Genomic DNA, 26,108 nt, shown 5'->3' on the forward strand with positions numbered 1-26,108 from the left:
TGAAAGCCTGTCAAAGTGCAAGTAGATAAATAGGTACCGCTCTGGCGGGAAGGTAAACGGCGTTTCCGTGTGCTGCTCTGGTTCACCAGAAACAGCTTAGTCATGCTGGCCACATGACCCGGAAGCTGTATGCCGGCTCCCTCGGCCAATGAAGCGAGATGAGCGCCGCAACCCCAGAGTCGGTCACGACTGAACCTAACGGTCAGGGGTCCCTTTACCTTTACCAAGTGATATTAAAGGGGGGGGTGGAACCGGAAGCAGCCAAACGAGGACTGAGCATGGACCTCAAGGCTGGCTGACTGTTGTGGGGGCAATGCAAAAATCAGAAAAGGGGATGTCATGGTGTGTCGTCTTGGAAAAGGGTATGGCTGCAGCACTCCATACTGCAACATGTTGTTGCAGGTGCCACTTTAAAAAAGGGTGTGTTTCCAGAGCATGTGTTTTGCACGTGCAAAAGTGCAGTTGTTCAGGAAGCTTTGTGCACGCTCCCACCCCTTTATCACAATTTCAGCATTCCTCAGGAGGGAGTGTGGGTGTGTGGTCAGTAGAAATATGGAACCTCCACCGTTATTTCCACCTGCAGCCAACCTTAAAAAAAAAGTGGCAGAAGTTTCCACGAGACAAACTATGGATTGCCAAACCTGAGTTTTCCTCTCTTTAAATGACTGCCTAATTAAGAGGGAATGAGAGACAGAGGCGTTCCTTCCTTTTTTTCCTTCCTTTCCCTGTGAATGCTACATTTTATGTTTCTTAATACAGTATCTAGCAGAAGAGGAAAAGGCCAAGGCAAAAGAGAGAAACTTCTCATCTGGCTAGAAATCAGGGCTTTTCACACATGCGTGGGGAATTCCAGAAAGCTAAGGAGATCTCGGAGGGGGAGGCCAGAATTTGATCCGAAATCCAAACCCCCGGCCATTTCCTTTGCAACTTGAACACTGTTCAGGGAAGTTTTTAATATTTAACGCTGTATTGTTTTTAACACTTGATTGGGAGCTGCCCAGAGTGGCTGGGGAAACTCAGCCAGATGGGCGGGGTATAAAAAATAAATCATTATTATTATTATTATTATTCTCCAAGATATATCCTGGAGGCATGGAACCTGCAGAGTTTGCTCAGCGGTTGCAGCAAGATAAGCCCTCTCTGCGATAGAAGAATGGCAGATGAAGATGATGGAATTTTCGGAGCTAGCCAACCTAACCGGAAGAGTCCTCGACCAGAAGGAGGAGGAGTATCAGGAAGAGTGGATTAAATTTAATGATTCCTTAGTTAAATATGTTAAGTTAAATTAATTGGAAACAGCTTGCAGATACTTAATTGGCTTAGGATTTTATTTATGTGAAGTGATGAATTCATACGTTTAATTTCATAATGTGAAGATCTAAGGATGTTAAAGTTTAAGTTAAATTTTATAAGAACTGTGATTTGGAAAACCGTTAAAAGGATATGCAATGAAATCCAACCAAGGGGAAGCGAGGAAGTCACTTAACAATGTTAATAAGTGTAATTTTCAATAAGGCTATGATTTGTGTTGGTTTGTCTTATGTGTTTGTTTATAATGTGAAAAACAATAAAGAAATTTTGGGAAAAAAGAAGATAAGCCCTCTCTGCAGGTGCGGAAGATACGGATGAAGACCCCCTCCTCCTGAGGGTCCGGGGGGTCCGGGTCGGAGAAAGGAGTTGCTTGCGTTTAGCGAGGGCGAGCCTGCCCTCTGCACGCGCTCCAGGAACCTCTTGCCCGGCCAAGGGAAGCAAGGCTGGGGGGGCGGGCAGGAGGCGCGGCTGCTTCCCCCGCGAAGAAGCTCCGGCCTGCTCCTTACCTGCGTGTAGGCGATCTCCGGGCGCGGGTTGGGCGCGGGGACGGCGGCGGCGGACCAGGCTCTGGCGGCGAGGCGCAAGGGGGCCGCCCGAAGGCGCAGCGGGCCGGAGCGGAGCGCCAGCGTTCGCAACATGCTCGCCTCCTCCTGCGAAACGGAGCGCGCGCTCCCGCCGCCTGGGCTGCACCCCGATGCTCCGCCTGGCCGGGGGAGGGACGGCGAGTCGGCCAACGGCCCTCTCCCGCCTCCAGGCAGCCAATGACAAGCGGTTTGGCGAGGGCCCGCCCCCGTGGCGCTCAGCTGCGCCCTGCGTGTCGGAGCCGGGAGGATTCACACGTTACGCGTGTCGCGAACGGAACCCGGCAAAGCGCCCCGCCGCCGCAGCGAGTGACACGCGCGCGGCCTGCTTTCCCCTCGGACTGATGAGGGCACAGCCGCCCTCGTGGCTCGTTCGCACGCGCGAAAGATAACCAACAAAACCCTGTAGACTGCGGGCTTCAAAGCACGTGTGAAGGAGCCTGTGTTGCGGGCAGGGCAGGAGCTCGGCTAGGTCATTGCTTGCTAAAGTTGCCAAAGTGACTACACGCCCAGGTGAAGCCGCCCAAGGCCCCGCACCTTCTTCCCCCTATGACACGTTTCTTCATGTTTTCGTTTTGTCTGCTGCCTAAAGCCGCTGCAAAAGCAAGTCTTGTCAAAAAAACTGCTTTGTGGGCATGTGCCACTCCTGTGCCAAGCATGGGAGCTTGGGGCCTTCCAGACACTGCTGCACTCCAACTGCTCTCAGCCCCCTCTGACTGGCCCAAGGTCAACCAAATTAACTCCATTGCTTTAGCTGAGTTTCCTGGAATGCAGGGGGTTGGACTAGATGTCCCCTGTGGGTCCCTTCCAACTCTACAATGATTCTATGGCCAAACGGGGATTTGAACCCTGGTGTCTCCCAGGTTCTAGTCCAGCACTCTACACCACACTGAAATATTGCTCAAAGTAACCATATTTTTCGCTGAGAGAAAAAATATTCTGAACAAAACAGTGGATGTATGATTTTTGTGGTTCATGCTGTGGCCACAGACATGTTATGTGATTTGACAGTCAGTTTGGGGTAGCTCAATGCAAAAATCCTGAGGATCCATGCTTTGTGCCATTGCGGCCCCACACAACAGTGAGTGCGTGATTTCTTGGGTGCAGGCTGTAGCCATGGACATGCTATGTGATCCGATGGTGAATTTGGGGTGATCCAACGCAAAAATCCTGAGGATCCATGGGCTTTTACCTCCCCCCTGCCAGGCAGCCTCCTTTATTGCTAGCGTCACTTATCTCACTCCCGATTGCTTGCCGATCAGCTGCTTCCTTTCAGCACCCCCTTCCCTCTTGTTTGCCTTAGTGTCTTTTCCTTAGCTGGAACAGTTTTTTTGCTCCTCCTTTTCTTCTAATTTCTCTCCTCATTGCTTGTTTTAGTATTCCTGTGTCCTCTCCTTGTAAGTTCGCTGTCTTTACCTCCCCCCTCCCAGGCAGCCTCCTTTATCGCTAGCGTCCCTTATCTCCCTCTGATCACTTGCCGATCAGCTGCTCAGCAGCTTTGTTTCAACACCCCCTTCCCTCTTTCTAAAAAAGAAAAAAGCATGATCTGCTTTTTGCCCCTGGGCAATTCGGCTCTAGGGACCACGCATTCGCTCCGTAAGACGCAGACATTTCCCCTTACTTTTTAGGAGGAAAAAAGTGTGTCATATGGAGCAAAAAATACGGTATTTATACACTGTCAAGGAAAAGATAGAGTAGGTCTGGGGAACCTTCTATGTTGTTTAGGGCTGCCATACGTCTGGATTTTCCCAGACACTACTGGGATTTCAAAGGTGGAAGTGATGTCTGGGGGGAATTTCTGGAAGGCGGCAGTTTGTCCTGGATCTTCGGCAAGTAAACCGAAAAATCACATTTTTTCTGGTTTTTTTTGGGGGGGGAGCTCAAGAATGTTGGGGTTTGTCTAAGCTCAACAATTTTGGGGTCTTCCTAAAAAAATGCTCCTGGTTTTTACTTTTTGAAATATGGCAACACTCAGTTGGACTCCAGATCCCATCAGCCCAGACTCAACGGCGGAAGAGGTGCTACATAATACTTGTCCCACCCTTTTAAAGGTAAAGGGACCCCTGACCATTAGGTCCAGTTGTGACCAACTCTGGGGTTGCAGCGCTCATCTCGCTTTATTAGCCAAGGGAGCCGGCGTACAGCTTCCGGGTCATGTGGCCAGCATGACCAAGCCGCTTCTGGCAAACCAGAGCAGCACACGGAAACGCTATTTACCTTCCCGCCGGAGCGGTACCTATTTATCTACTTGCACTCTAACGTGCTTTCAAACTGCTAGGTTGGCAGGAGCAGGGACCGAGCAACAGGAGCTCACCCCATTGCGGGGATTCAAAACGCCACCTTCTGATCGGCAAGTCCTAGGCTCTGTGGTTTAACCCAAGGCGCCACCCGCGTCCCTAATCCCACCCTTTTATGTTATCCATGTTTCAGTGTGGCAACACCTACACTTGGAATGCTCTGCCTATTGACCTTGTGTTCATCATCCGAGGCCCTTCTTCACGTGCCTTTTCGACATGTGGTCTGGAGGGTGGCAACAACCAGCGTCTGCCTATAAGCACCTCGTTTGCACCCGTTCCCGCCCCCCCCCCCAAGTACGTCTTTCGTTTAGCGAGTTTCAGCTTTGGTTCCATTTCGTTTGAAATTTCGTTTCATCCCCATGCTTAGCAGCCAAGGAGAATACAGGCAAGCTGATCGAAAAGGCAGCTATAAGAATCCTGGCACAAAACTTAGGTTTCGTAACTGCATTCTGGAAAAGAAAACGGCAGAGTCGGTGTGCTCATTCTGCTTTTAATGCAACCGTTCCCTGGGACACTTGCAGAATCCCTATTTCTCCTGTGATTTCGATCTTCCCCACGATTCCCTCAGTGAATTACAGTAAGTATATAATCAAAGTGCATATTCTCGCCCCCTGCCAAGGCAGCTGGCTAGGGGCTCCTCTGCTAGAATCCACGAAGGGATGCCCATATTTTCTCCACCATACTATTAAATATCCTGCGGTGGATCCGAGGCAGCGTTTTCCCATACATGAGCGAGCTGGGATTCTTCAGAAGGGACGGGTAGCTTTCCAATAGCCATTGCCCATCACAGTCGCCCACCATATGAAGGAAGTTCATCGCTTTTGTGGATCTCTGAATGCACCCATGTAGATTCTTCAGCAAAGACCCCAAGAGGTTACAGCTAGGAATCTGCGTCGCCTTCTCAGCCCACAGCTGAGTCCTTCGCTAGCTGCCGGCTTGCCCCTGTGATTCTTTGTGCATTCTGTAATCAGCTCAATAATTATTGCAGTGGCCCAAGGAAGCCAGCACAAACACCGGATTTCCAATAAACAAGCCACATCCACATAGCCTCCCCAGAACCACACCTTCGGTGCCCTTTTCCCAACTCTGGCTTGCTGGGGGTTTGTGTGGCCGCCTGGACGGGGCTGTGTTAGCGCTTGAGCTCCATTTTAGTGATGGCTGCCCGGTGGACTTCGTCGGGTCCATCGGCGAGGCGGAGAGCCCGTGCCCAGGCGAAGAACTGCGCCAGTGGTTGGTCGTTGCTAAGTCCAGCTGCTCCAAAAGCCTGTGAGTAAGCCAGGCAAGGGGAAAGAGAAAGAAGCCAGGGAGCAGAGAGGAAACACAGTGTTGTTATTATTTTTTAAGTGCAGGATGCACTGTATTGCAAGTATCTGCACAATTCATTAGATTTCAAAGAAGAGGCTCAGCCAAATAACAAGGGGTGAAGGAGTATATTCATTCTGAACCCCTTTTTTTACTGAGAACAACCCGCTGGTTGCTTCCTGAGTAGGTGGGGCTCGTTTGACCACGAGAAACGGAGTCTTTAGTGTCATTGGCCCAGTCCTGTGGAACTCTCTGCCACTGGAGATTGAGTGGGTGCCTTCTATGCAAACTTTTAAACACCTGCTGAAAACTTTTTTAGTCCTCCAGGCCTATGCAGGCAATTAAGAAGACATCCTTTCACAATGGTTTACTGATGCTTGGGTTTTTTTTTTTTACTTTGTTTTTAACTTTTTAACATTGAAAAAAATTGCTTCTGCTGTATGTTTTTATTGGTGAAAACTACTTTGATATATTTTCAATGAAATAGTGGTATCCACATATATATTTTTAAATAATTAAATAATCCAGACAGAAATGGCGATAGAGGTAGCAGCCTAGCCAGAACCTCCAGCCCTCAATTCAGCTTTTAATTAGGGTTTAGACATTTTCTGACCCTATGTTTATATTTTTAGTTGTCATTTTGTTTTCTTTGCTTTTAGCCTACTGGTTTGTTGTTTTATTGTTTTATTACCTATTGTTTTATGGGTGCTTATTTATTGCATTTCCATCCCACCCTTTCCTCCAAGTTGTTCCAGGTGGGGAACATGATTCCCCCCCTCTACATTTGATCCCAACAACCCTGGGTGGTAGCTTCGGCTGACAGTGAGCCCAAGGCGAGCTTGATGACTGAAGGCCGATTCTTCAACCTTGGTCTCCCAGCTCCTAGTCTGATACTCTAACCACTACACCACGCTGCCTCTCACCAGAGTTGGAGCCTGGCAACATCTGGAGGATGCCTGTTAGCTAGGCCTGGCTCAATACAGTGTAAATTATCTTGCCTTTGAATTGTGACAAGACCCTTGTTACCCATCAATATACTGCTTGACTTCAACTCCCATCAGCCCCAGACAATGGTCAAGGCATCCGAGAACACCTGGGACTCCCACAGCTTCCCCTCCCCTCCACTAGCGTGAGAAACACTCACCTGGATCGCTCGGTCGACAACGCGCAGAGCCATCCTTGGGGCCACCACCTTGATCATGGCGATCTCAAGAGCCGCTTCCTAGGAGATGAGACAAAATATATCGGTCAGCTCTTCCTCAGGACTCCCCCCACATACATAAGGGCACAGCTCTCAACCTGCCTTCATTCCCACTGAAGCCGTTTGATGCCACCTCTTGTAAACTGACCAGAAGCAGAGCACAGGATGGGGGAGCCTGCCTTCACACAGCCCAATCCGGCCACTGGGCAGAGCCATGAACACAGAGCCAAAGGGAGAAACAGGTGGCAGGTGAAGGGGCGAAAAAGGCAGCCCAGCACTTTCTCAGATTCAGCAATGGTGTAGATCCACGGAGGGGAACCTGGGGCCTTCCAGATGTTGTTGTTGTTGTTTAGTCGTGTCCGACTCTTCGTGACCCCCTGGACCAGAGCACGCCAGGCACTCCTGTCTTCCACTGCCTCCTGCAGTTTGGTCAGACTCATGCTGAGAACACTATCCAACCATCTCGTCCTCTGTCGTCTCCTTGTCCTTGTGCCCTCAATCTTTCCCAACATCAGGGTTTTTTCCAGGGAGTCTTCTCTTCTCATGAGGTGGCCAAAGTCTTGGAGCCTCAGCTTCAGAATCTGTCCTTCCAGTGAGCACTCAGGGCTGATTTCCTTCAGAATGGAGAGGTTTGATCTTCTTGCAGTCCATGGGACTCTCAAGAGTCTCCTCCAGCACCAGAATTCAAAAGCATCCATTCTTCGGCGATCAGCCTTCTTGATGGTCCAGCTCTCACTTCCATACATCACTACTGGAAAAACCATAGCTTTAACTATATGGACCTTTGTTGGCAAGGTGATGTCTCTGCTTTTTAAGATGCTGTGTAGGTTTGTCATTGCTTTTCTCCTAAGAAGCAGGCGTCTTTTAATTTCGTGGCTGCTGTCACCATCTGCAGTGATCATGGAGCCCAAGAAAGTAATGTTTCCAGATGTTGCTGGACTTCAATTCCCATCATCCCTGGCCATTGGCCGTGCTGGCCAGGGCTGATGGGAGCTGGAGTTCCACAACATCTGGAGGGCCACAGGTTCCCCATTCCTTGATTTCGCCCTTCAGGCCTCAAGCCTCTCCAGCTCCACATCTCAAACCGCTTCAGTCTGAGGTCTGTGTCGTTCCTCAGTGCTACAGTTCTGATTCACAGAACCGTAGAACTGTAGAGTTGGAAGGGACGACAAGGCTCATCTAGTCCAACCCCCTAAAATGCAGGGATCATTTGCCTTCTTGTGCACCTGTGGCAAGGGAAGGGCCACAAAGCATAACACTAGAACTTGTGGCCATCCAATGAAGTTGAATGTTGGAAGGTTCAGGAGAGATGAAGTCCTCCTTCACAACAGTGCATAGCTGAACTGTGGAACTCACTGCCACCAACAGCTTCTGGTGGTTCCCTCACTGCAAGAAGTGAGTTTACAGGGAACCAGGCAGAGGGCCTTCTCGGTGGTGGCACCCACCCTGTGGAACGCCCTCCCAGAAGATGTCAGGGAAATAAACAACTACCTGACTTTTAGAAGACATCTGAAAGCAACCCTGTTTAGGGAAGTTTTAAACATTTGAAGTTTTATTGTGTTTTTAATATTCTGTTGGGAGCTGGGGAAACTCAGCCAGATGGGCAAGGTACAAATAAAAATTTATTATTGTTGTTGTTGTTATTATTATTATTGACAAATCCATGGATAAGGCCATCAATGGATACTTGCCACAAGTGGCCTGAACCAGAAGGCTCTCCTTGCATTCACATCCCCACTGTGAGCTGGTGGTGGGAATGACAGGGTTGACACTTTCCTTTCCCCACAACCACGGTTCTCGCTGGTTTGCGGACCCCCGAGATTCTTTGAGCACGTACCTTATTCCCAACAGTGTCCATCAAGTGTGCTGCCTTGAGGACCAGGAGGCGGGCTTGCTCAATTTCAACACGGGACTCGGCGATTTCTGCCCTGATGGTGCCCTGCTCTGCCAAGGGCTTCCCAAAGGCCACGCGAGATGCCACCTGCCAAGGAAGGTACACCTGGCTGAGGGTTTTGCTCTGACTTAGCCAAAGACTGTTTGGCCGCTGTAGCAACATCAGTTGGTTCACAGGACTTCAGGCAGACTACTGACCAGGGCCAGTTCCAAGGGGTATCCTTGCTCCCAATTTAAAGACAGCTTCACTGAAGAAAACCATCCATGAAGACGGATTAAAAATAGATAAATGATTCTATATTTATTGTGAGCTGCCAGGAGGGTTATCACAAAAAAGAGAAATATTTAGAAGGTTTAAATGTGGTACAGCCATATCTGTTCCAAAAAGTAACTTAAAATTCAAGGTACACTGGAGGACAAACCAAAAAAGAAAGAAAGAAAAGGTTTGCTTTCAACTGCATGGCAACTATTTTATTTCATATATTAGTGGTGACATCAATGTTCAAATGATTCCTACAGTATTTGGAATTCTTTCAGCTTTGAGAAGATCGTAAGACCTCAAGCGCAATACCTTGGTCCCATATAAATGGTCCCCTTTTAAAAATGTTATTACCCCCTCCTCCTGCCCAATGCTAATAATGGCAATCAGGGTTATTTTCCAGGGAGTATGAATGAAACAATCCAAATTTGTACTGTGTGCATATGTTTAATTTAGTTTTCAGTCAGTTCCATTGCTTTTTCCTTTTTTAATTCTTGCGTGTTATTGAAGTGTATTGTCCTTGTTTAAATAAATAAAAAATTAAAGGTTTCAAAGGCTAGCAGGTTACTTCCAGGCACAATTCAGAGGTGCTCATGGTGACTTATGAAGCTCTACGTGACAAGGAACCAAAAGCCCCTGTTTTAGCATACAGGGCAGTCTGGGTTTTAAAACTCTCCAGAGAGGCCCTTGGTGGAAACCTGAGACAGGGCCTCCTTGGTGGCTGCTCCTCCCAGGTGCTAGAACTCCTTGTGAAAGGAGACCCACTTAGCCTCTTTTGGGCGCACAGTATATTCTCTGCCAGTGACCCTGTAACAGATAAGGCCCTAGACAGGGCTAGGATAGACCACTGCCTGAAACCTTGAAGAGCTGCCACTGGTCACTGTAGACAAGACTGAGCTGAAAGGGCCAGAGATCTGACATGGCAAGGCAGCCTCTTATGACCTGCAGGCAAAGAGGGTTTTATTCAGACAGGTCTTCACCCTGATAAGCCGACTTGTCACGGCCACAGTAAATAAGCTGCAACGCAAAAAAAAGGTAAAGGACCCCTGACAATTAAGTCCAGTTGCGAACGACTCTGGGGTGGCAGCGCTCATTTCACTTTATTGGCCAAGGGAGCTGACGTTTGTCCGCAGTTTTTCCGGGTCAGGTGGCCAGCATGACTAAGCCGCTTCTGGTGAACCAGAGCAGCGCACGGAAACGCCGTTTACCTTCCCGCCGGAGCAGTACCTATTTATCTACTTGCACTTTCACGTGCTTTCGAACTGCTAGGTTGGCAGGAGTTGGGACCGAGCAACAGGAGCTCACCCCGTCGCGGGGATTTGAACCGCCGGCCTTCTGATTGGCAAGCCCTAGGCTCTGTGGTTTAACCCACAGCGCCACCCGCGTCCCTGCATGGGCAGGGGAGAAATAACAAATTGAATTGAACTGAAAGGCATGGATAAGATAATCAGGGGGAGTGTTTTCAAAAGTGCACCAAGTATCTGCTATCTAGAATCAATCTGGATTGAAAACAGCATGCGAATGGCTATGAGATGCTCTGGATTGAAAGTACATTTTAGTGCTCCAAACAGGGTCAGCTTGTAGCCAAATGGGAGCTCACCCTGTCACGGGGATTTGAACCACCGGCCTTCCGATCTGCAAGCCCAGAGGCTCAGTGGTTTACATCACAGCGCCACACGCGTCCCTATGCACGTGCTGCAATGCAAAGGTCTCCCCAAACCACCTAGTGCTTGAGGAAGATGGAGGGAGGGAGGCAGCCCAGAATGAGATTGTGCTGGATAAAGGAGCCCAGTGACAGGCAGACATGACCCAAAGTGCCGAGGAGAGCTGCTCCATGAGAACCCTCAAGCCCACGCGCCATGCTGTGTTGCTTACCCTCTCCTTCATGAGGGCCAGCGCCCTTTCTGCAAAGCCGATCAGCCTCATGCAGTGGTGTATCCTTCCTGGGCCCAGCCTCCCCTGGGCTATCTCAAACCCTCGGCCAGGGCCCAGCAAGAGATTCTCTTGGGGCACACGGACGTTGTCAAAGGCTATCTCTCCATGGCCAGCTGGAAAGAGAAGGAAGTGGAAATTTCTTGGTAGAGGGAATCCCTTGCCACTCCCCGGCTGCTGTTACACAACACCCCCATCATAACCTGGAGGGGACCTCTGCCTAAGTAACGTGGCTTAATATTGAAGCCTTATTAACACTAACTCTTAAGTGCAGACATGGATCACAAACGTTCGAGCTGTGATTCCTGCCTTGCAGGGGAATGACCCTTTGGTTCCCTCCCAACTCTACAATTTCTATGAGTCTATGATCACTGAAATTAGCAAGAGCGCAACGCTTGATCTGCGAAGGTTCTTCCCCAGAAGCAGCTGGCAACCAGGAACAGGGCCTTTGCAGTGGTGGTGCCCTATCTGCGGAAGACCCTAAAGGCAAGAGAGGCCCAGCGCATGCCGGCCCTCCTTCCTTGGAAGCCCTTCAGGGAAAACCCTGAATAAAAATGCTTTGCCTGACCTGGAGCGTCGTCCAGGCCGTAAACACTGAGTGGCCTCAGGATGGTGACTCCAGGCGTGTCCATAGGAACCAGCAACATGGACTGTTGCTTGTGCCTTTGGGCGGTGGGGTCCGTCTTGCCCATAAAGATGCAGAGCTGGCAACGAGGGTCCAAGGAACCTGCAGGGAAGAGAGGTTTGGGTGAGGGGTGCCTGTGTTGGAAATCGGTACTAGCCTCCATGCTGGCTGGCTCTTTGCCAACCCCACTGCCCTTTCTTCTCGACTTGCACCGATGCATTGGAAACAGAAGAAGCCCCCACCCCAGGCAGTTTCCACTTCTCGTCTCTGTTTTGGAGCTGATTTCACGCAGTCACAGCTCCTTTGGTCATCTGGAGAACGCCCACAAGGCAATTCTTTGAAGAGCAGAGCACAGTTCCCAAGCTCACAGCACCCTTCGAGTTGCTTTGCTCCATACGTCCTGTTGAGAATTGCTTCCAGGCAGTGTCTTATGGGCAAGCAATGAAATCTGGAACAAGCAAATTTCCCAGAAGCCCTCTAGGAAGACGCTCACCATCACTCTCTGGAAGCCACAAGAAAACCTTAAATTGTAGGGCAAGGAAAAGGCTTTTGGGAGCTGGCCTGATCCTTCCCCACTCCACACCTCAGCATCCCAGCTGCAGAACAGTGAGCCCTGATACCAGAAACTGGGGAGACAGTGCAATGTACCTGAAATCCACCATTTGCGCCCGCTCAGGACGTAGGTGTCCTTTTCCTTGACAATGGAAGATTCAATGTTGGTGGCATCAGAGGAAGCAACCTAAGAAAAGAAGATGCTTTGTTTTAGAGGAAATATAGACGCAAGGCTCATTTATTCATCTGCTGTTTTTGTGTTCCACTGCTTCCTCAAACTGAAGCTAACGACATGGCTTATATAAAACAGCCCAGACCCCAAGACATTCTGTTTCAGCTGCCGTCTTAAGGATGTTGTGCTGTGCCTATTTATAAAGATGATGATTTTACCTGGGGGTTTTTTAAACACTTTGATTGCTGTGGCTGCCTCAAATTTATATCAGTGTGTCACCATTCCTTTCTCTTATTATTTATTGTTTGTTTGCTTTGTATACGGCATGATGTAAATACTCTACTACAGGGGTCAGAAAACTTTTTCAGCAGGGGGCCACTGTCCCTCAGACCTTGTAGGGGGCCGGACTATATTTTGAAAAAAAAAAAAAAATTCCTATGCCCCACTAATAGCTCAGAGATGCATTTTCAATAAAAGAACACATTCTACTCATGTAAAAACACGCTGATTCCTGGACTGGATTTAGAAGGCAATTGGGCCGGCCCCGGCCCCCGGGCCTTAGTTTGCCTACCCATGCTCTACAGTGGTACCTCGAGTTAAGAACTTAATTTGTTCCGGAGGTCCGTTCTTAACCTGAAACTGTTCTTAACCTGAAGCACCACTTTAACTAATGGGGCCTCCTACTGCCACCGCGCCACCGGAGCACAATTTATGTCCTCATCCTGAAGCAAAGTTCTTAACCTGAGGTAATATTTCTGGGTTAGCGGAGTCTGTAACCTGAAGCGTATGTAATCCGAGGTACCACTGTACTACCAAAATAAAGGTTTTAATTAGTAAGAATAATTAAGAATCCCAATACTTCCTTCCCTAGTGTTCAAGAACCAAGAGGAAGGGCAGCCCTGACCTGCGGCTCCGTCATAGCAAAGCAAGACCGGATCTTTCCGTCCAGCAAAGGCTGCAGCCAGCGCTCCTTCTGTGCTTCTGTCCCATAGCGCAGAAGCACCTCCATATTGCCTGTGTCTGGGGCAGAGCAGTTGAATACCTGGGGAAGAGAGACAGGAGGTCAGACAGCATGTTGCCATCATTCAGCCATGAGACAGAAGATGAACACAGGCCCATCTCTCATAGCAAAGCTGATTTATAAAGCCGACCCAACTAATTTGTCCAGCGCAGCTTCCTGGGGCTTTGGGGTGATCAGAAGTAGCAATGTAAGCTGTTGGAAACCACTGGAGGGGAGGGGGCTATTGTGTTTGGGTCCCGTTTTCCCACAGGCATCTTGGTGGCCACAGTGATGCTGCAATGTTTCTGCGTCCAGCAACAGGCACCAAGAACGAGGAGAGGTTTTCTAAAAGAAGCTTCATTCAGAAAAGCCTCTTGCACGCTCTGCTAGAACTGAAATTCAAAGCCTAAGGAGTGGCCTAGGCCGCAGGCATGGCCAAACTCGGCCCTCCAGATGTTTTGGGACTACAACTCCCATCATCCCTAGCTAACAGGACCAGTGGTCAGGGATGATGGGAACTGTAGTCTCAAAACATCTGGAGGGCCAAGTTTGGCCATGCCTGGTAGGGGGCATGATTCCAGGGCAAGTCCTCAAATTGCCAAATCCTTAACATTAAGGGAGTGTCAACAGATTATAAGCTCTGTCACTGCAGGTGTTGGACCAGATAGGCACTGGCCTGATCCAGCAGGGGTGGGGAGCCTTGGGCCCAGGGGCAAAGGTAGCCCTCTGAGGCTCTCTGTCTGGCTATCAGGACTGCTTCAGCAGCTGGTCAGCACGGAGACTCAGAGACGAGCAGTAAAGCTAATTCTTTATTCAATGAAACAGAATACAGAATAGTACGGGCAAGACTGGCTCCCAGTCAAGCAGTTGCAAGAGCTGACAATCTGTGCCACCTATTTCTCCCTAAGTCTCCTCCCCGGCTGGCTGTTTTCCTAGCTGTCTTAAACTGTGCCAGGGAGTGGTGGCCTCTGAGCTCTTTGCTCTGCTACTTGCAAAGCCCTAGGTGCCCTTGAAGACAAGGGAGGAGGGGAGCTGAATACAGTAGGACCGGCAGGCTCCTGTGAAGCTGCTGCAGCCTCTATCGCCTCCTCCTCAGCTGCCTGTCCTCTGTCTGAAGCGCTTTCTTCCTCTGGTTCCTCTCTCTCACTCCAGCCTGTTGCTTGTTCAGCATCAAGCCATTTTGTCCCCTCCCCTTCATCCTCTGGCCTGTTTCCTACCACCACTCCCCTGGCTCTGAGCCTTCCTCCTCTGAAGCTTCCCTAGGGGTTTCTCTGGCTGGAGCCTCGCACCGCTCTCCTTGAGGGCTGGAATACGTCCTTGGATAGCGATAAGGACTAACATGTGCCTGGATGAAGGGTGGAAGACCCCCATCGTTCAGCCCGGACACTGAGGTCCAGCGCTGAGGGCCTTCTGGCAGTTCCCTCTGTTGGCTATTTGCAGTTTAGTTGCACTGCAGAAAGCAGAGTTTAGTTGCAGTTTAGTTGCACTGCACTGCAGAGACCACGCATTACAAGGAACTCAAAAATAACTTTAACAAGGTTTTAATAACAAAAACAAAAACTCCTTTTGCATTAAATATATCAACAAGCATGACCCAACCTATCCCCCAGGGTACTGAGAGAGCTAGGTGCTGCTCTTTATATACTATACCCAATTGCTGACACAGCTTAATTAACACAACTTAGCAGCACCTGCTATACTGTTTCACAGCTGTAAAACTGGGTCTCGTTATTTGCTCTGGCCCTTAAAGACATACACATCTTGTGGAACAATAATGAACCTTCACATTTAAAGAGACCATTCAACACCCTCACTGCAAGAAGCAAAGCTACACGGAACCAGGCAGAGGGCCTTCTCAGTGGTGGCACCCGCCCTCTGGAATGCCCTCCCATCAGATGTCAAAGAGATAAACAACTACCTGACATTTAGAAGACATCTGAAGGCAGCCCTGTTCAGGGAAGTTTTTAACGTGTGACATTTTAATGTATTTTTAATCTTTGTTGGAAGCCGCCCAGAGTGGCTGGGGAAACCCAGCCAGATGGGCGGGGTACAAATAAATGTATTATTATTATTAATTATTATTATTATTATTATTATTATTATTATTATTATTATTATTATTATTAATGTAAGTTGAATGTGTGCATATACAAAAATATCCAAAGTGAGCGGCTTGATTGCTCTCCCCACTCTTCCCTCAGGCCCCAACCATGGCTGGCATGTGGCCCCTGGAAGGTTCTCCAGGAAGGAAGGTGGCCCTTGGGCTGAAAAGGGCTCCTTGCCTGTTTTAGGCCAACCTCACCGAGTTAGGCAGGTACCTCAGGCGCATGAAGCGAAGTCCCCATCAGCTCGCACAAGTGGCTGTACTCCACGTTGGTCAGGCCTGCTCCGTACTTCATGTCCGGGTCACTCTCCAGCGGCAGGAAAAGGTTCCAGAGTCCCTCAGACTTGGCCTTCTCCTGAAGGATGAGAGAACAGGTGCAGAGATTGAGACAGAGGCACCTGCCTCCAGGGAACATCAGTGGATCCAAGAAGGAAGCTTGGGCTGGGCTGGGCAAACTGGATTTGTGGTGTTTATTTGCTTTTCAAATGAGGACTACCAAAAACAGAAACCCTGAAGAATTTGCACTTGGGAATGATGAAGGAAAAACCCCTCTCTCAGAATCAGATCAAGGCTTTTTGGGACACAGAAGGGTGTATAATGAGCCTGCATGTATTCTTCTTTTTAGAAATCAGGTTCCTAGCCGTTATTATGACTACAGAGAGAAATCCAAAATTGTATGGCTTGTGATTGATGAAACGTATTTCAGCAGAAGCTGGGGGAGCAGGAAGAAGTGGGAAATGATATCTCCAGTGCAGCAGGGCAGTAGAAAAAAATCGGGGGCCCCCCCAAAGGGCAAAGTATATTTCTGTAAAGATCTCTGAAAGAAAAATAACACTATATGTTAATCATGATGTTTGTGTGTGTGTGTGTGTAGGTCCTTATCCTCCTGCCCCGTCTGGCACCACCCATGTTCCTGTGATCAGAGGAGAGAAACACACAACTCATCTCTTACCATAACTATTGGGAACAGAACAGGTTACGCCAAATGGGCAGCTAAGATGTGAAGATATAATAACCAGACTGTGGAATCTGAGGTTGTTTGACAGTGTCCTATAGAAAGTCTCCTTCTCTTGGAGAGATTTTATGCAACAAAGACCGGAGCGGGGCCTTTTTGCTCATGGCACCCAGCGTAAGGGATGCTCTCTCCCAGGAGCCACCTGCCTGGCCTCAACTAGGTTGCTGCCCCGTGCAACGCCAGGAGGGAGGGGACTTGCCTTGAGTTCTTCCATCAAGGGATGAGGAGTCCACCGGCTCGAGGAAGCCTGGTGGTCTCGCAGAAGCTGCTCGGCCGGGTAAATGTGGGCCTCCATGAACTTCTTCACTTTGTGGTGCAGCTGCTGGACGCGGCTGGGCAGGCCGTCCGGAGAGATGATCAGGTGGAACCTGGAAGCAGGAGCCAGCGTGGAGTAGCTACTCTGTGGGAACTGCCTCGGGCCAGCCCAGGTACTGAACGCCCTGGTGGGGGCCACGGGAGTTGGAAGTCCCTTGAAGACCCGGAAGCCTTCTTTTGTAGCAAAATCCCAGGCGAGGTCTGCGATGAACTCGGCCTGCTTCCCGCTGCTCCCTGCAGTCGCTGAGCTGGCCTGGCCTGTGCAGAATGAACAGAGGCAACATCTTTAGGGAAATTCCTCGCCCCTGAGTCCACATGCCGCTCTTTCTGCCTGGAGGGAAGAAGCTGGGGCCTCAACTAGAGGAACAACTGCCAGGGTCCAGGAGTGTGGACAGATACGCACCACACACTGAAAGAGCACCCAGCGCATGTATATAGCACATGGCTTCCTGCAAAGGATGGTGGGAATGGCAGTTTGTTAAGAGTACAGTGGTACCTCTGGTTACGTACTTAATTTGTTCCGGAGGTCCGTTCTTAACCTGAAACTGTTCTTAACCTGAAGCACCACTTTAGCTAATGGGGCCTCCTGCTGCTGCTGTGCCGCCACTGAACAATTTCTGTTCTCATCCTGAAGCAAAGTTCTTAACCCGAGGTACTATTTCTGGGTTAGCGGAGTCTGTGACCTGAAGCGTATGTAACCCGAGGTACTACTGAACTGGAAATTGTGGCTTTGTGTGTATGTGAATTTACAGTTCCCAGAATTCTCTGGGGGAAGTCACGGGCTTCAAATGTGCTTTAAGTGCATGGTGTGATTCACTGGCAGGATTTAAATAAACATTTACAACTTTATCTAAAGAGAACAAGAAGTACAGTGGACACTCGGGTTGCTAACGTGATCCGTGCGGGATGCACATTCGCAACCTGCAGCGTCTGCAACCTGCAGTGGCGCGTCTGCACACACGGGTTGCGATTTAGCGCTTCTGCGCATGCACGACCGCTGAAACCCAGAAGTAACCTGTTCTGGTACTTCCGGGTTTCGGCGGTCTGCGACCCGAAAAACACGCAACCTGAAGTGTCTGTAACCCGAGGTATGAGTGTATAACAATGGGACAACATAGTACTAAATACAAATAGCAGATTGTATCATTTGATGTAACAAACCAGAAATGGAAGCTGGGAGGGGGGAAATTGGAAAATGAATGTTTAATAATGATGATGGATATTTGTTCTGAGAAAGAAAATCAATATATATATATATATATATTTAAAAGTGCATGGTGTGATTCTGCCCTCTCTGGAAGCACAGTCCTCCCCAACCTACCTGTAGTGGGTATGAGTTACCCGTGTGTAAGCTGGTGCCTTTCTCGGTTAATTTGCCTTGTTAAACCTTTCTGACTGCACAGCCCCTTCTCATGGTGGCTGCCTCAGTCACCGGCAGAATCCGTCAGTGGGCGTTTCTTGAACCTCTTCCAACATAAAAGTTGTTTGACACCCAGTCTCCTCCTCCTCTCACTGCGCGGGAGTCTTCTGCGCAGGGAAGGCGTAGGTAGCGGAGGACCTGGGCTCTCCTCACTGATGTCCAGTGAAGAGTCCTGGAGCCCTCTCTCCACTTCCCCCATCTGCCCCCCTTTATCCCTGGTGTTGCGCTGATTGGCTTCCCCCTCTACTGAGCTGTTTCTCCCCCGGCTGCTGGGTCCTTCGCCAGCATCATCTGAGAGCCTCCCCTTCGCCTCTCGCTCCGATGTCAGTTCCCTGACACTACTCATTGTAGTTGCATCTCTAAATGCAGGTGGACCCTCCTGTGAGGTGGATATGAAGAACTTGCAGCACCTCCGCACTACCTTTAGGCTCACTGGCATGGCTGACCATGGGTGACGGGGCTGACCGCTTGCCAGGGACCACCTGCTGACCGCCATCACCGCCACCTCCATGGAAGCAGGTTTTGTTGCTTTGCAGGCCAAAGGGCCCAGGTTCAATCTGGCATCTCCAGGTCAGGGATGGTAAAGGCTCCCGATCCAAAATCCCGAGGAGCTGCTGCAGAACAGGGGTGGGGATCTTCCCCCCACAGGGCCACCGACCTGCCAATCTCCTGCTGCCACGGAGACACCAGGGGTCCCTCCCACCTCTCCAACGTTGACCTATGGGGAGGAGGGGAGGGGTCTGTTTCACCAGGGCCTCCCAGACATTGGCAAAGCAGCAGGATGGAACTCCCTGCTCCCCAGCTGACCTGCGAAATGTCAATCCAGCTGTTTGCAGGGGTCAACCGCTTCCTGCCTTTGACTGCGTATGCACGTTTCGCCTCATATCTCGGGTTCTGAAAGTGCTAAAAAACCACTCTTTTCACTGTCAGAGGTAATATGTCTCTGAATGCTGGTTGCTAGAAATCACTAGTGAGGAACGTTTGGTATGCCCCGCAGAGGACCTTAAGGTCCATGAATAATCATAGTTTAGAGGCCCTAAGGAAGTCAGATTATCCTCCACCAGGGCCAGGGCCTTCTCAGTGATGGCTCCGACCTGGTGGAATGCCTGTCCCATGAGACCAGGGCCCTTCAGGATTTAACTTCCTTCCGCAGGGCCTGTAAGACAGAACTATTCTGCCTAGCTTTCAGTTCGAACTTAGCCTGATCTTTTATTCTCCTTCCTTCCCTCCCCCTCCCGTTTTTATGAAGATTACCCACTCTGGGATCCCACAGCTAATTCTCCCCTGGTCTCCTCATTGGCCCAAATAGGACTAATTTAGCCAGCTAGCCCTGGTGATCATCTAATGTTTATTGGATGGATTTCCCCCCTAAATTGATTTTTGATTTTATTGTTATTCACATTTTATACCGTATTTTATGCTGTTTTTGTAGCATCAATTGAGTGCTTTAAATTTGTTGTTAGCCACCCTGAGCCCGGTTTTCTGAACCGGGAAGGGCATGGTATAAATAAAAAAATATTATTACAGTGGTGCCTCGCAAGACGAAATTAATTCGTTCCGCAATTCTCTTCGTCTTGCGGTTTTTTCGTCTTGCGATGCACGGTTTCCCATAGGAATGCATTGAAAATCAATTAATGCGTTCCTAGGGAAACCACCTTCAGGCCAGGTCCGGGGACAGTCTGTCCCCGGACCTCTTCTGAAGGCTGGGGGGGGGGGACAAGGGCTTTTCTTCCCACCCCCAGCATTTTAAAAAACCCTGGGACAGCGGAGGACTTCTCCGCTGTGCGGGGCTATCTTATAATGCTGGCGGGCGGCATTTTAAAATCGCTCCGGACAGCGGAGGACTTCTCCGCTGTCCGGGGCGATTTAAAAGCCCCTGGGAAGGCAGGCAGGGGGGACAAAGACTTTTGCCCCCTGCCCGCCTTCAGAAGGTGTTCCCGCCCCCCGCCCCACTTCGGAACAGCTTTCCGAAGTGGGGCGGCGGGGCCAGGTGTCCCCGCCCCCCCGCCCCACTTCGGAACAGCTTTCCGAAGTGGGGCGGCGGGGCCAGGTGTTCCCGCCCCCCCTCCCCACTTCGGAACAGCTTTCCGAAGTGGGGCGGCGGGGCCGGGTGTTCCCGCCCCCCCCTCCCCACTTCGGAACAGCTTTCCGAAGTGGGGCGGCGGAGCCAGGTGTTCCCGCCCCCCCTCCCCACTTCGGAACAGCTTTCCGAAGTGGGGCGGCGGGGGCAGGTGTTCCCCCGAGCGCTTCTAAAGGCGGGCGGCTGGGAGGGAATCCCTTGGCCCCCCGCTGGACTTCCCGAAGCTCTTTTGAAGTCCGGCGGGGGTCCAAGGGATTCCTTCCCAGCCGCCCACGTTTAAAAGCACTCCGGGGAAAGCAGCGAAGTGCGCTGCTTTCCCGAGCGCTTCTAAATGCGCTGCGCTTCCCCGCTGTCCCAGAGATTTCCCTATGGGCTTTCGTCTTGCGAAGCAAACCCATAGGGAAATTCGTTTTGCGAAGCGCCTCCAAAACGGAAAACTCTTTCGTCTAGCGGGTTTTCCGTCTTGCGAGGCGTTCGTCTTGCGGGGTACCACTGTATTATTCCTTAACTTTTGAGAACAGGATGCTGGACGAGAAAGGGCCACTGACTCTCCTGATGTCTTTGTCCTCTCACCTGTGAGCGAGCGTTTGTACACCCCCTGTAGGATAGCAGCCACTCGGAAAAAGGAAAAGGCCATGTAGAAGTTCCAGTTCTCGACGGCTGGGGTGCCCATGTGCTTGCAATACATCTGGAAATAGGCCTCTGCCGTGGGGATGCCTAGCTGGCTCAGTTCACAGTCCCTCAAACCTGCAAGGAGGGAAAGCAACGCTAGTCACGGAAAGTAGGATCAGGGCTTGGTGCTGGGGCCAAAAGGTTCACCTTGCCTGCTCAGATTAGAGAGGTCTTCAGATCAGATGTGAAAATAGGTTTCCAGGTGGAAAAATCAAAACTAGAAACAGAATTGTTAGAACCTAAGACCATGCAAAAAGACTATGCAAAAGCCTTTGACTGTGTTGACCACAGCAAACTATGGCAAGTTCTTAAAGAAATGGGAGTGCCTGATCACCTCATCTGTCTCCTGAGAAATCTCTATGTGGGACAAGAAGCTACAGTTAGAACTGGATATGGAACAACTGATTGGTTCCAAATTGGGAAAGGAGTACGGCAAGGCTGTATATTGTCTCCCTGCTTATTTAACTTATATGCAGAATCCATCATGCGAAAGGCTGGGCTGGATGAATCCCAAGCCGGAATTAAGATTGCCGGAAGAAATATCAACAACCTCAGATATGCAGATGACACAACCTTGATGGCAGAAAGTGAAGAGGAATTAAAGAACCTTTTAATGAGGGTGAAAGATGAGAGCGCAAAATATGGTCTGAAGCTCAACATCAAAAAAACGAAGATCATGGCCACTGGGCCCATCACCTCCTGGCAAATAGAAGGGGAAGAAATGGAGGCAGTGAGAGATTTTACTTTCTTGGGCTCCATGATCAGTGCAGATGGTGACAGCAGTCACGAAATTAAAAGACGCCTGCTCCTTGGGAGAAAGGCGATGGCAAACCTAGACAACATCTTAAAAAGCAGAGACATCACCTTGCCAACAAAGGTCCGTATAGTAAAAGCCATGGTTTTCCCAGTAGTGATGTATGGAAGTGAGAGCTGGACCATAAAGAAGGCTGATCGCCGAAGAATTGATGCTTTTGAATTATGGTGCTGGAGGAGACTCTTGAGAGTCCCATGGACTGCAAGAAGATCAAACATCTCCATTCTGAAGGAAATCAGCCCTGAGCGCTCACTGGAAGGACAGATCGTGAAGCTGAGGCTCCAATACTTTGGCCACCTCATGAGAAGAGAAGACTCCCTGGAAAAGACCCTGATGTTGGGAAAGATGGAGGGCACAAGGAGAAGGGGACGACAGAGAATGAGATGGTTGGATAGTGTTCTTGAAGCTACCAGCATGAGTCTGATCAAACTGCGGGAGGCAGTGGAGGACAGAAGTGCCTGGTGTGCTCTGGTCCATGGGGTCACGAAGAGTCGGACACGACTAAACGACTAAACAACAACAAGACCAAGGTACCTTCAAAAATGTATAACTTGCTGTTGAAATGGAATACGCAGGACGAAACAGTCAAATCAGCCATGATAAAATGGGCGCAGGACATTGGGCACAACATTCTGTTTGTTGACTGGGAAAGGTTATGGGCCACCGGTGTGAAGTTTACGGCATGTAATGCCTTGAAAGAAAATATGAAAATGATATACAGGTGGTACATAACCCCAGTTAAGCTTGCAAAAATATACCATTTGCATAACAAATGTTGGAAATGTAAGGAGACTGAGGGAACATTCTTTCACCTCTGGTGGACCTGTCCGAGAGTGAAGGCCTTCTGGGAAATGATCTATAATGAGTTAAAAAAGGTATTTAGGTATACCTTCCTTAAGAAACCAGAGGCCTTCCTTTTGGGCATTGTCGGCCAAGGGGTGTTAAAGAAAGATAGAACCTTTTTTATGTATGCAACTACAGCAGCAAGAATACTTATTGCGAAACATTGGAAGACCCAAGATTTACCCACACTGGAAGAATGGCAGACGCAACTGATAGACTATATGGAACTTGCTGAAATGACCGGCAGAATCCGAGACCTGGGAGAAGAGACGGTGGAAGAGGACTGGAAAAAATTCAAAGACTATTTACAAAAACACTACAAATTGTATGAATGTTAGGAGAATGCACGCTTGAAAGTAACAGGGCCGCAGTAATCTGGCTTTATGATATAAGAAACTAAGTTGATAAAGATATTTAAAATCTGGGACATAATATTTGAGGAAAGTTAAGAACTGAAATAAGGTAATAAATTGCTGTCTATAACTATCGAACTGAGAACACAGAGAAGGGAGATGTGAGGAAGTCTTGAGATCATGAAAATACGATTGTCTAACAACTGTATTTTATATCTATTTTTCATCTATTCTTTGTCTTTTTTATTTTTCTGTGGTGATGGTATTCTATATGTTTGGTGGTTTTTTTGTTATGTAAAGAAAACTGCAATAAATATCTTATAAAAACAAAAAACAAAAGGTTCACCTTGCCAACAAAGGTCTGTATAGTTCAAGCTATGGTTTTCCCATTAGTGGTGTATGGAAGTGAGAGCTGGACCAGAAAGAAGGCTGATCACCGAAGAATTGATGCTTTTGAACTATGGTGCTGGAGGAGACTCTTGAGAGCCCCATGGACTGCAACAAGATACAAACCTCTCCATTCTTAAGGAATGCTCACTGGAAGGACAGATCCTGAAGCTGAGGCTCCAGTACTTTGGCTACCTCATGAGAAGAGAAGACTCCCTGGAAAAGACCCTGATGTTGGGAAAGATGGAGGGCACAAGGAGAAGGGGATGACAGAGGATGAGATGGTTGGACAGTGTTCTCAAAGCTACGAACATGAGTTTGACCCTACTGTGGGAGGCAGTGGAAGACAGGAGTGCCTGGCGTGCTCTGGTCCAGGGGGTCACAAAGAGTCGGACATGACTAAACGACAATAGAGTGTAAAGCAGGGGGGAGGGAGAATCTGTGGCTCTACGTGTGTTGCTGGACTCCAGCTCCCAGCAGCCACCATGGCCAACAATCAGGGATGGCAGGAGCTAGGTGCATGGCAACATCTGGAGGACCACTGGTTGCCCCAAAAACAAGGCTTTTTGCTCCCAGGCTCCATCCCTTGATGCTGACAGGGTGTCAGGTGGCTCAGGGTCTTGTTCTCCATGTTCGCCTTCCTGCCTCGGCTGCCCCTTGTCTTTTCTCCGCAAGTGAAGGGTTAGGAGCTGCAATTGGGGGAAACCGTGGTGGCACGGGGGGGGGGGGGGAGAACCAGGCCTGCTCTGATGTTCTGAGTTCTCCCATGCAAGAGCACTCTGGGATGCTGCTGCCTGCACCACAGACTGCAAGGTGTGCGAGCGTGTGAGGGAGGGGGGCCTTTTCCAGTCAAAGGGCAACATTCCCCCATGGGTAACTTTCTGGAGGTGGGGCCAAAAGTAAAACTAGGAGAAGCAATGGATGTGACTCTTAATTTAATTTCATTTCACTTTTAATTTGTATACCGCCTTTTTATATTACTACAGGGGATGCTCGGGTTGCAAACGTGATCCGTGCGAGAAGCACGTTTGCAACCTGCAGCATTCGCAACCCGCAGCGCTGCATGTGCGCATGCGTGGGTTGCAATTCGGCATTTCTGCGCATGCGCAAAGTGCGATTTAGCACTTCTGCACATGCGCAAGCGCCGAAACCCAGTAATTCCGGGTTCGGCACAGTGCGCAACCTGAAATCACGAAACCCGAAGCGTCTGTAACCCGAGGTATGACTATACACAAGGCAGTTCACAAGCTGAAGAAACAACAAATTAGACAGCAAATATCATACATGTGACAACAATCTGATACAATTACTAAAAAAGTCTCATCTGTGCATAAATTGTAGCAAGCCTTTCCTGTTTTCTGACACTTTTGTGGAAGGATTTTAATTAGAATATGTAAATTTTGTGGTGCAAAGTATTTCAGATTATACTGTGTTTTATGGTCTTACAAGGCTGACAGCTGTTTAAATGTACTGGCTATGACATTTTAAAAATTACAACAGGCTACACTGAAGTCATGGGGATGTCAAGAGGGGTTTGTACATGATCTCTCCCTCTAGGCCAAGCAAGAGACATTGTCACCATTCAGGGGAACATTCCAAGTAAGCAAAAGCAATCAAGGAAGGCATGGAATAGGGCCTGAAGGCAACCTCGAGGACCAGGCAGAGTCACCCTTCCTCAATTTCAATGTGGCTTATGCAGGAGAATGAGCCATGACCTAGCCACTGATCTCTCTCGCCCTGACCTAGCCACTGTGATCCATGCGACGGTCACCTCCAGACTGGATTATTGTAATTCGCTCTACGTGGGGCTGCCCTTGAGACTAATGCAGAAACTCTAGCAGGTGCCAAATGCCACGGCAAGACTCTTTACGGGGTCCTCGTTGCGGGATCACATTCACCCGTTGCTATACCAGCTGCACTGGCTCCCGGTGGATTACAGGATCAGGTTTAAGGTGCTGGTTTTAACCTTTAAAGCCCTATGCGGCCTAGGACCCTCGTACCTACGGGACCGCCTCTCCTGGTATGTCCCACGGAGGACCTTACGGTCTTCAAACAAAAACATCTTGGAGGTCCCAAGCCACAGAGAGGTTAGGCTGGCCTCAATCAGAGCCAGGACTTTTTCAGCCGTGGCTCCGATCTGGTGGAACGCTCTGTCACAAGAGACTAGGGCCCTGCGGGACTTGACATCTTTCCGCAGGGCCTGCAGGACGGAGCTGTTCCACCAGGCCTTTGGCCAAGGCACAGCCTGACCCCCTCTTTTGGTAATGCTCACAGAACTCTAGCCCAATGATTGCTATCAATTTGATTTGAACTGATTTTATAATGAATTGATTTTAGAATGCTGTATTATTTTACTGTTGTTAGCCGCTCTGAGCCCAGCTTTGGCTGGGGAGGGCGGCATATAAATAAATTATTATTATTATTATTATTATTATTATTATTATTAGTTCCACCAGAACTTCTAGAAATAGTCATGCTTCCAGTTCTACGTGGGGCCAGAGACCATTTTCTACCCAGCATTCCCACCTGCTCCCCAGTTTTGTGTTATTCAAACCCACACAGATGTTGCTCCGATGACTTGATAATAAGCGTGTACCTTTCAGGATACTGAAGCTGGAAGGCAGATAATACGCCAGGCAGTTGTAGGCCACATCAGAAAGAGGGTTGCCCAAGGTAGAGAGTTCCCAGTCGAGGACAGAGACCACCTCAGGCTTCTCCGGGTGGAAGATCAGGTTGTCCAGCCTATCAAAGGAAAAGGGGAGGAGATGTAGAGGAATTCTGGCAGGTGCCACCTTAAAAGCGGGTGTGTGTGGGCTCCTGTACGCTGTGCATTAAAAGCCTTCTTGCAAGCAGCTTCCTCTAAAGCAGCCTTTCTCTACTTGGCAAAAAGTTGTGGACTATAACTCCCCTCAGCTAGCAGGGCTAGCGGTCAGGGATTATGGGAACTGTCGTCTAATAATACGTGGAGAAGAAAAATCAA

General features: G+C 49.3%; 2 protein-coding genes across 5 annotated transcripts in view; both read right to left on the bottom strand.

Annotated features, from left to right (window-relative positions):
* The window catches only part of ALDH2 (aldehyde dehydrogenase 2 family member), a 34,384-nt gene extending 32,412 nt beyond the window's left edge, over positions 1-1,972 (bottom strand). The window contains exon 1 of the mRNA XM_082230169.1: positions 1,818-1,972. Within this exon, the coding sequence (XP_082086295.1) occupies positions 1,818-1,949 (132 nt within the window). The 5' untranslated portion in view covers positions 1,950-1,972. The remainder of the gene's footprint in view (positions 1-1,817) is intronic.
* A 3,272-nt stretch (positions 1,973-5,244) lies between these two features.
* ACAD10 (acyl-CoA dehydrogenase family member 10) overlaps positions 5,245-26,108 on the bottom strand; it is a 33,638-nt gene continuing 12,774 nt past the window's right edge. For all 4 annotated transcript variants that reach the window (XM_082229882.1, XM_082229883.1, XM_082229884.1 and 1 more), the window contains exons 11-21: positions 25,725-25,870; positions 20,633-20,806; positions 16,444-16,817; positions 15,444-15,584; positions 13,030-13,167; positions 12,050-12,140; positions 11,345-11,503; positions 10,720-10,892; positions 8,530-8,673; positions 6,636-6,713; positions 5,245-5,453 (exon numbers count right to left, since the gene is read on the bottom strand). In XM_082229882.1, the coding sequence (XP_082086008.1) occupies positions 5,319-5,453; positions 6,636-6,713; positions 8,530-8,673; positions 10,720-10,892; positions 11,345-11,503; positions 12,050-12,140; positions 13,030-13,167; positions 15,444-15,584; positions 16,444-16,817; positions 20,633-20,806; positions 25,725-25,870 (1,753 nt within the window). In that variant the 3' untranslated portion in view covers positions 5,245-5,318. The remainder of the gene's footprint in view (positions 5,454-6,635; positions 6,714-8,529; positions 8,674-10,719; positions 10,893-11,344; positions 11,504-12,049; positions 12,141-13,029; positions 13,168-15,443; positions 15,585-16,443; positions 16,818-20,632; positions 20,807-25,724; positions 25,871-26,108) is intronic.

The sequence above is a fragment of the Podarcis vaucheri genome (assembly GCF_965113315.1).
Source record: "Podarcis vaucheri genome assembly, chromosome: 7".
In the NCBI taxonomy this organism is placed as follows: Eukaryota; Metazoa; Chordata; class Lepidosauria; order Squamata; family Lacertidae; genus Podarcis; species Podarcis vaucheri.